The sequence below is a fragment of the Lygodium microphyllum genome, chromosome 6 (genome assembly GCF_053477565.2).
Source record: "Lygodium microphyllum isolate KBCC chromosome 6, Lygodium_microphyllum_v1.1.10, whole genome shotgun sequence".
NCBI lineage: Eukaryota > Viridiplantae > Streptophyta > Polypodiopsida > Schizaeales > Lygodiaceae > Lygodium > Lygodium microphyllum.
In genome coordinates this window covers 146,668,036-146,678,614 of record NC_141140.1, presented here as the reverse complement: position 1 = coordinate 146,678,614, position 10,579 = coordinate 146,668,036, and the positions used below count along the sequence as shown (strand labels likewise).

At 38.1% G+C, this 10,579-nt stretch overlaps 1 protein-coding gene across 2 annotated transcripts; it reads right to left on the bottom strand.

Moving 5' to 3' along the window:
- Nucleotides 1–1,601: 1,601 nt before the first annotated feature.
- On the bottom strand, nucleotides 1,602–5,855 carry LOC148035263 (plant/protein). Of its 2 annotated transcripts, XR_015691177.1 has the most exons (3): nucleotides 5,091–5,855; nucleotides 4,253–4,774; nucleotides 1,602–1,924 (listed from the first exon to the last, which is right to left on the bottom strand). XR_015691177.1 is itself a non-coding variant. In XM_087680264.1 (2 exons), the coding sequence occupies exons 1-2, from the start codon at nucleotides 5,512–5,514 to the stop codon at nucleotides 4,765–4,767; spliced, it is 459 nt and encodes a 152-aa protein (XP_087536390.1). In that variant the 5' UTR covers nucleotides 5,515–5,853; the 3' UTR covers nucleotides 2,016–4,764. The 2 variants fall into 2 exon arrangements, 1 of the variants encoding a protein (XP_087536390.1); XM_087680264.1 differs by lacking the exon at nucleotides 1,602–1,924 and having other exon boundaries at nucleotides 2,016–4,774; nucleotides 5,066–5,853.
- Between the last annotated feature and the right edge of the window lie 4,724 nt (nucleotides 5,856–10,579).

Sequence of the window (10,579 nt, the reverse complement as noted above, 5' to 3'; positions counted from 1 at the left end):
TCACCAACCAATAGAGAAATCAAAAGCTCTTGACATTTCCCAATCAATTTTAGGCATTGAATCACATTGAATGAACTAAGAACTCGAAAAGGAAGGTGCAATACTACACAATGTTTGTTGTTTGGCAATTCAACTAAACAACAAACAAACTTGGTTTATCCACCAAGTTAAGAGGTTTTGGGAAAAGTTTTATGATATCCACTTTTGAAACATGTCATTGATTCAACTAAATTTCCAAATTATAAATTTGTATTACAATCATGAAGAACTTGGAGACTTCATTGGACATTGTTAAAGGTATGTCAGCTACAAATAAGTTACTTGAGAAAAGGGTTGTTACTTAACATAATTGCCAAGCATGCTAGCATAATACAATACAATGAAAAAGGGAAGCAAAAGTGTTCAATCTTCATCCTTGGAATTTGAAAAAAATATCACGTTGACATAAAGGAAAGTATACTCTAAAACCATTAGTATGCAATATGCTATGACTAAGTATACTCATAATAATGAACAAAACTCATTATGTTGAAGACTAATCCATAGTATTGAGCCATCTAGGTAATTTCAAGCAATATGAGTTTTTGAATCCCCTACTAAAAAACATGATCATAGATTTGATTACCAAAGTTCAATCTCATAATCTAAACTTATAAAGTTAGCTAAGATCTCCATACATCACATAAGGGATATACATAGGTACTTGTGCACTCATGTACTTATCTAATGTTGAAGACAATATGAAATGCACATTTAATGAGAAAAACATACATTAAAAGTGGAGATTTGAAAATTTATCATCCCCCTTTATGTTGAAATCTAGGTGAATTGTGGTGGTAAAATGCCTTAAAAACCAAGCTTATAGCCATAGTTGGTGATAAGAGGGGATGTTCTCCATCAATTATAGCCAAATTTTGAATTTTGGACCTTGATTATAGCCAAACGTCTAAAATTTCACGCCAAAAAAAAAACATTGGTACTATTGACATAGCACACATACACTCATTTTGGTAGGATGCTATCATTATGTACTGATTATACTATTAGTACTATCACTTTCTTATATCACCAAATAGAACTAAGTACTACATAAATAAAAGGGGCTTGACATTGCTACTAAGAATCATATCATATTTTTGATATTGACATTAATTGTGCATGCAAAGTTGGGATTTCAAGAAATAACATACAAACATCCTCATTGGCTATTGTGCCTTCCAAAACATGAAGCCACACAACATTAAGAGATTGAAGGAAAGCAAGACTCGTTGCTTTGTATACCACATTCAAATGGATTTATTTAAAGGGGTAGTAACTAGTATGAGACAATGCACATGCCTTACATGGTGATTTTTTCTATTTACATGTAAATAGTTTGTCAGGGCCTAAGGGTGAAGACAAATGTATAGCAAACAATAGCACATATTACAATGTTACAAAGCTTATGGAACTCAACAGCATGTCAAAAGTTCATATTGTTGCTAACATGATGCTGTTGATGCTTTGATATAGTGGAAGGCATTTGAATATGGCAAGACAAAAGTAAAAACTTATGACAAAGAGTGAAACTAATATATAGAGAAGATTATCCATCTTCATCGCAATTATTTATAAGATGCCTAAATGCTTTTATCAATATAACTTTTGGTCTTATTGACATCACTATCAAGTCAAAAAGTGCATGATAGGTTTTTCAAATAATGTGGTCATGTAGAAGCACGTTCAAAGTACAAAATACGATGCAATCGATGCATTGGTATAATGACTAATACACCACCTTATAATTGGATCTTGCATAAATTGGTACCCAAATGGACAATTTGCAACACCCCTTGAGAGCAATATGACATATTGTACTCTAAGAATAATGAGAAGATAGTTGACTTGGTGCAAGTTGGGGACCACTTTGCAGTTCTTAGCTCCCCTACAAACATAGAAAATGAGAATTGTTATGTGGAATTGTGCACCATTGCTTGGTTAGCAATTTCCCTCTAATGAAATATTATTACAAAAATTTCCATTATTTCCACACTACTGAATTGGCTATAAGGATAGGTAGAAGCCCTTTTTTACGCATTGAGAAAAGTGCACTATGTGCCAATCGACAAAGGGGAGCCATGTGATTTAAAAAAAGGGCATGCATTTTGTGGGACCAATGAAAGAAACCACTACAAGTGTTGGAGCTATTTAACACAATGGGCTCAATTAGATTCTGTGTGTTTCCTAATGCATGGTTACACATATTGGGAAAAGTGCTCTGTGCCAAGAAACAAAGGCGTTTTTTTAATGTTGCTTCTGTGGGGGCTCACTCCCCTTTCCGTGATTTGGGAAAGAAAAAGGATGGATAGCCATTTCTTAGGACGAAGTCACGCCAAGTAAAATGTTGAAGCTCTAGGCATCGGGTTCAGAACACAAATATAAGAAGTTTGTTTTCCCCCTTGTTTCAAAGGATCAAATATTTCAAAGCCACGAGCCAACCTAGTTAAACTTTTCTATTGTTGAAAGAAAGCCAAGTACAATTCAACAATAGACTAAGCTTAGAGGTGTGTCCTTGATTAACAATAGACTAAGCTTAGAGGTGTGTCCTAATCAAGGATCAATCTAGATTTGCAGCTAGCACATTTGACAAGGGAATTTGAAGATGGATCTATTTATGGGATTGTCACAACTATGATAAGAACCTCTTAAAACAATTCAAAGAAGAATTTGGACGCAATAATGAGGAGTTTCCCTAATTCTCAAAGACGATTCTCAAAAGGAAAGGTGCAATTGATGTACATCATGTTTTTTCATACTAGTTATACATAACCCCAGCTTTTGAAGGTTAAGAGAATGAAGGAATTCAAGTTTTTGAAGTTGCTACTAGGCTAGTAGGCGTTCCCATGTGTAATTCAATGTTCAAAGGAAGAGGAATAAAAAAGAGTCAAAGCTCACTCTAATGAACACAATAAGTTTATATTTATGAAAAGTTCCTTGGCAAAAATTGCCTATTGAGATTCAAGTTCAAAAGATCATGGACATCTCTTGATGCTGTCCTATTTGCAAAAGAACGTGTTGTTAAGTTCAAGGTGATGCATGACATAAGATGCACATAGTATCATTAAGTGCAATCGTGCTTTATTTGGCAAACAAAGTGATATGAACAATTGAAATCATATTTTACTTTGACAAAGTGATGTGAACAAGGCTTTGAGTACTAGAGTATGGGCTATTATTAGAGCGATAGTATTTAGGAATGTATTGTTTATTAGAAAGTATGGTCACATGGGGGTTCAAGGTTTAGAAAATGAGATAGAAAGTGCAACTAAGGAAGGTATATAGAGTGCCTAAGGAAGATATAGAGAGCAACACCTTTGCACTTTTTGTGAGACGTCAATGCCCTTTTGATAGTTACTAGGATGGTAGATTAGATCTAAAATTTTAAGATTGCTTATAAGACCCCACTTAAACTTTGAATATCCATTACCAGAGTTGTAAATGCTTCTTTCAAGAGAATATAATCATACATGCACATGCACATTGCCCAATAATGTTCAAGAGCAACTTGTCATATGCATGTGGCTATCATTTTCTCCAATTTTCTCACATGACAATCATGTGTCCTACTATAGTAAAATCATCTCGTAATGCATATTAACTGAACTATAAACATCTTCTAGTTTCACTAATCTTCATGCTTTGAAACTACCCCTCGCATCATAATCAACAAACATCACATAATTCGTCATGGTTTGATTATGTTTTTCAATAGGATATAATGCCCTATTTTTTTCCCAACTTTAAATGTCCTCAATTTCCTTATTTCCTTGTACTTTACATCTTATAACTCTTATTTAGTAAAATGTAAATGTCTTGCAATTGTTCATTATCACAAGCTTTTAGACTATGCTCATCTATTCACAATTCAATCAATAGGGATGTAACTCAAGTGGTTTGAGCATGTGGCTATGTAAACAAGTACTCGAGTTTGCTTACACATGCAGTGCACCCTAAGATATTGTTCATATATATATATAACTAAAACACTAGAGCATCATGGTTACACACACACACACACACACACACACACACACACACACACACACAAAACTAGTCATATTTTCAATATTCACATAATGCCCCTTCTTTTCCCGTCTATTTGAAAACCCCACATGTTTTATTTATCATTTTGTGATAGAAAGATCTTTTCACAACTCTTACTAACCTACACATCTAACTTAATAGTCACATTCTCCCTTGCTAGTGCTAGTACCTTGCCACACGCCAAAAGCCAAAGCCCACCATTCATAAAATGATTGTGAGAGACCCTGGTAACACCAAGACATCATCATGGTCTCATGGAATAAGTCTATTAGCATTCGCCTCGAAACCATTTTATTTCTAACTTAATAACTAGCTTAGTTTTCTAATCATCACACTTTCACATTTCCTATCCTTGGTTCCTTTTATCAAATTTTGGTAGTGTTCCAAATCAACAAAATTACTATACTAGTTATAACGCTCGAGGTCCGAGGATGTTTGCACTTGTGGATGTAGCCTGCGCACCTTACTCCTCCGTATGGTAGTAGTGATAGTAGAAGTAGTAGTACTAGTTTACTTGTAGGTTGCACTCCCTGCCCATGGCAACATTCAAGGACACTTCGGAATAGGCGCCAGTCATGGAAACCGCCAAGTAGATTTTTGGCGTTCAGTAGTACGAAGTACAAATCATGCTAATCGATGGAGTGGTGACCAGGGTTGCAAACCCTAGTACAGCACTTTGGGCTATGGCTGCCTGTAAGGACATGTAAGTACTCCATCAGTCGCGAACAATATTGAAGTAGAACAGGAAGAAGCTCCTGTCCTGTCAGTATGTAACACGAGTATGTATGTAATAAGAGTAAGATTGATGAAGTACGACAGGAAGAAGCTTCCTGTCCTGTCAGTATGTAGTAAGAGCAAGTAGCTGCAATGTGCAAGGCTGATATCAAAGACAGTTTTGCGTATCGGTGAGGCTTGCGCTTGCAGGAGAAACAGACTCAAAGCTCTAACCTGATAAAAAACACAGGGCAGAAAAGGGTTTTACACATCGCTAAGGTCAGGGATCTTGCCATCGATCGCGAGACGTGCTACCCCCTGCGGTCCAACCTTGGCTACCTCGACCGTGCCGATGACAGGCTGAGGCTCCAGTGCTGTGGTAGCCGCCGCCGCCTCCTCTTCATCCACATAGTTGGGATCATTGGGATCCACGGCCGCAGGTGGAGGATCGGCATAATCCTCATCATCGTCCGGGCCGTCCCAGGTGTACTTGCCTCCATGGCCTTGCTTCTTAGGGTTTCCCCGCAGGCCAGAGGCAGGTCGTCGGTCGAGCCGCTCCAGGCCGTGCTTCACTTTCTTCATGTGAAGGTACTCCTGCGCATGATAGTGCGGGCGAGGGTCGACATCCTCGCTGCCGCTGCCGAGGCCCTTGTAGTGCTGTGCGTCCATCTGCACGCCAGGGCCGAGGGCTGTGCGGGGAGGGGTGCTCTTCTCCATCTTCTTCTTCTCTGCTTGTTTCCCCTTCTTCTTGTTCTTGGTTGATCTCTCCACCTCTTCTTCGTCTTCTTCTTCAAGAGAGACAAGCAATCAACGGAGGCTAACTATGGCAGATATAAATCCTAAAATCAGATATGCAAACAAGACGAGATTAGCTATGGCAGATCAGATGAAGACAGATCGCTGCAATCGTCGACGCCTTCTTCTTCTTCTAGGGTCCACTGCCATGTCTACTAGGCTACGTGCAGAAGGCTCCAGAGGCCTCGTGGCCTTTCCAGAAGATGCCATTGCCATCTTCTAATTGCCCTTTAGAAGCGCGCCAGCTTTTAATGGACAGTGTGAGAGCATGGTTGCAGCCTAGGCGCTATGGCTCCCAAGACCCCATACTCATGTGGGGCCGAGTACGACACGTCACGGGAAAGGTTTTGTAGGAGCCCTTTTCTCTCCCAATGGTTTTTTAAGCACGTTGCAATGGCCAATTCTGGTAGCCCACGTGTGAAGTCGCAATTCGCCGCAATGGCAATTCAGCCCCATGCATGTCAGGACATATGGATGTTCATGCAATCTCTCCCCCCTCCCTTGATGTCTCTCCATAGAAAACACGATTCATTGCAGGTTTCATGGCATCTAGAGCAACGATAATTGAAGCCAAGCACGTGCATGCACATGCACGCGCATACATATTGAGAGAGAGAGAGAGAGAGAGAGAGAGAGAGAGAGTGTGTGTGTGTGTGTGTGTGTGTTTTTCGATTGCATGATTTCTTTTGTGCATGATGACCCTATGCTTACTACTCGTGTTTTGCATTCATGGCAAGAAGTTGCATTTTTACAAGGTGCTTCTACATGATTTTTGATCTTCCAGTTGTGTCAAGTAAAGGATTTTAGAATATCAATTGGTTATGACACTCGCTAGACAAAGGCATCATATATGGGTCCTCCATTATACCCTCCCTTCTACTTTATGGTCCTAAGTTTTACATGCAGAAGACACAACCTCAACCAATCAAGTGGCATATGTAGGTTGTTGTTGGAAAGAAACCCTCCAATTGATATTCCTCTTTTTCGTGTTATATGCAAGGCTTCCCCTAGTCTATCTATGCTATGCATTTGTCTAGATTGGGGTGGGGATTCTATAGGGCCAAGGTCTTCACTAGCTTAAGGCAGGAGGGCTAAAAAAGATTTGGCTTGCACTATGTCTCTCATGGTTGATTATCTAATCTAGATTTGGGCTATGCTACTCCTACCATAATTTGAGTATATACTTGGGAAAGTTACTATATGTATATCCTGCACATCACGTGCGTTCAAGGCCTACTTATAAATATCTTTATCTGTGAATTTTTTAAAAATAAAACATAACCCATTTCTATTCAATTTGTAAGTAACCCCTCTATATTACACCCTTCTATATGTAAAAAATGTATAAAAGTGGTATTTTAAAAATACCTTATTTAGAACCCACGTGATGTACACATATATTCATGAGTAACTTACCCGAGAGAATACAAGTGTGTTGTTTTTTTGTTATCAATCCTTATACAATTTGATTTGTTTTATTGCTTCTTGTAAAATGATCCAAGTACTTTATTGATTACTTGAAGCCCTCCTCTCTCTTGTGATGCACTGTTTGTTACAGGCATCCCTACTTGTCTTTCATTATTGATTATTGCTTACATGCAACCCTTCCTCTCTCTTGTGATTGACTACATGTAGGCATCCATTATGGATCTTGACATTAAACAAGCAACATTCTCAACTCTCGATAGTGCATAGCAAATGTTGCAGACTTCAATCTCAACAAAACGTCATTCAAACGTGGCTGCATGTTCTCTCTCTCTCTCTCTCTCTCTCTCTCTCTCTCTCTCTCTCTCTCTCTCTCTCTCTCTCTCTCTCTCTCTCTCTCTCTCAAGCATTCTCTTCTTATGAGCTTGCCATAAAGCAACTTACTCCCCTTTGTCATTTCTTTTCCTCATTTATTGCAGGTTGCTCAACTCTTAGCTTGCCACTCCTTTTTTAAACTTCTTGGCTCTCTCCACATCTTCTTGATTTGCAATCTTGGCCTTCATGCTTGCAATGTACTAGTTTGAAGTCAAAATTAGTGAACTAGTGGAAGGTGGAAATTCCTCCCATGTAGGCCCATGTACACTTATCTCACCATTATTTACGTTTAGGAGTTCTAATGTCCTTGGCAAAGTTTTAGACAAATTGACTTGCACATTCAACCTTGGGTATCGTGCAACATTGTCTACCAATTCAAGCATACCTAAGAATTAGTGTTTGCAATAGTTTCTTCTACGTTGTCTATTTAAGGTATATTGGGTACCTCATTGTAGGCTTGTTTATGTAGTGTAAATTAATTTTTCTTAAATTAACTTAGCATGGTGTTAATGATTTTCTAGTTAGCCTCATTTTGTGCAATTTTATGTAGAGTGATCATTTGGCAAACTACACAGATGAGGATCTACTTCTGTTTAGCACAAATGGTTGAAAATCTGATCAATTGCACAACGCATAGAAATATCTCAATGCCACCTACCTATGCACATCCACCACCTAACCCAACACCCAGAGAAGTTTAAAGAGAAGAATCCCATATGAATACCATACATTTGGATGATATGGAGCTGAATCACGAGGCAGAGAACAACATTCATGGTTTTGAGAATTCAAATATAGAGACAATACAAATATTGTAAATAGGCCACAATTTTATATACAAATCAAAAATCACCCTCTTGTATATAAAACAAAACCTTGTAATTAAATGAAATCATTGGTAATAGAACTCAAATTATTTTTGTATTATGTTTTGTCCTTTTGTTACAACTATTGCATGTGTATTCCTATTAGATAAGTTCTCGCAAAATGAAAACTTGTTGTGTGATAATGTCCCCACATAAAGTATTTCTCTCTCTTCTTTGAGGAACTTGGATATAAGGCTCACCATGATTAAGATTATTAGCAAATTAAAAAATGTGGATATTAGGTAATGCAACACAATTATCAAATATATATTCTATTTACCTTGTAACCATTGCACTTGAATGAATAAGAATCATGGATACTTATGTCCTCATTGCTAGGTCCATTTGCATACTGGACATAAAGAAATGTTTGCCCTTACACTGAGCATTGTTAAGAGCTCAATCTCTAACCAAACCTCTAACATTATCATAAGACTATCAATATCATTCTATAAGTCTTGATCAATTGCTACAATCTTTCCATCCACATAATGTCATCTCATGTTATAGAAAGTCAAAATAAAATTTTATGATACGATTATATATTTACAAAAAATCAAGTTTCATTGCACTTTAAGCATAATCCCATATGCTTCTTTTATATTCCAACTTTGACCTAAGAAGTCCATGTATACTTTAATTTACATTTAAACATTAATTATGTTTTTTTGAACTTCCTCATCATAAAAGAAGTCCATGAAAACATGTAATGGTATGAAGACTATGATCTTCACATATTAAATCATTACGTTAGGTCGAAGATATCTTTGAATATCTACATAAATCTTTAACCTGGAAGATTCACATGTTTCTAGGTCTGAAATTGGCTACTCTATGTTGTCTAAAGCTTGGAGTGGAAGAGACTTGAGAGATCCATATTTTGTCAATCCTTAACCCACCCCTTCTTAAGTGTCAATGAATTTATTTTCACATCTCCTCCTCTTATTTGTCTGCAACATAACCCAAGAACCAACAGAGATAGTAGTAGGAATCCACCTATTGTTGTCAAGGTCAAAGTTGTTATATATTGTGATTGCTTTGATAGAAGACGAAGGGCAATGAGGTGTTGGGATAAAGGGCAGTGCCCGTGCCTCCCCTAAGGGCTGTATATGACTTATATACCTATCTGAAAACTTTATTGGGTACTCTTGAGTACCACAAAACTACTATGTCATTGTCTCTCTCTGTCTCTCCTGCATCTATAGCTTCACTCCTTTAATCTCTACATTCAACAAAGTGGTACCAGAGTGCAGGACTTGGAGCTGGAGCTTGGCATTGTGAAACTGCAGCTTGGCAATAGGGTCAATAAGTGTTTTTTTTATAACTCTCACAGGTTGCATGACAACCATAGCTCAGGTGTGTTGAAGCTTCTCCACCTCTATTTTGTCTGCAATTCATAGAGGCTTGTGTGGGCATTTTGTAAGCCCTCTTTGGCTCTATCTGTGCCCCTCTTTGGGTTCCATTGACTCCACATAGTGTTGCTGCCCTACCTGAATGGTCCACACTATTTGTGCTTGTAGATAGTAGGCCCTCTCCTGGCACTTTTCAACATATCCCTCATCATAGGCAATCAAGGAGTGCACACTTGAGCTCCTGGATACTTGGTATTGAGTCCTTGCTTTGACATGTTGGTCCTGACATCGGCTTGGAGCACATACCTTCAGATTTGGGACTACGGTTTACACAGTTTATGAGCTAGAAACAGGGCAACATATATCTTTGTGTGTTTGGTGCATACAGATCATGCTCATTTGATGGCTATTGGATGTCAGTGGATGCTAGATGTCTCGGGGATCATGTAGCATTGTTTTGAGGTCATTTGGAGCTAACCTTGGCAATCATTTTGCTCAATTTGCAGACTTTCTTGTGGCTGGAATACATAGTTCACAACCTGCAATTTACATGCAGCTCTATATCCTTTAATGACATTAGTCCTTGGACATGGTCCTTGGAAATGCATGTTGATGTGTATACATGCTCAAGTGATGTGAAGACACTGAGGAATGATATGCCTACGTATTGAAGTGAATTTGGGCTGATTTTGACTGAGATTTCACTCAGTTTTGATAGGGATTTGTTGGCTGGAACATATAGGGCTGAGTGCTATTTTGACAGTACATGTCTCATGCATTGCTTCCAGGCTTGATCTCAAGGGTTCATAATGATGTATTGATGCTTTAATTTGATGTCATTCATGTGGAAACAGCCTTGGAAAGATCTTATGCTTGTTTGAAATCTTACTTTTGACTGTCATAAAACTCTAGGTGACTGGCTTAAGTCGATAGACACTGTTTTGGTACTGGATTACCTGCATAAACTTA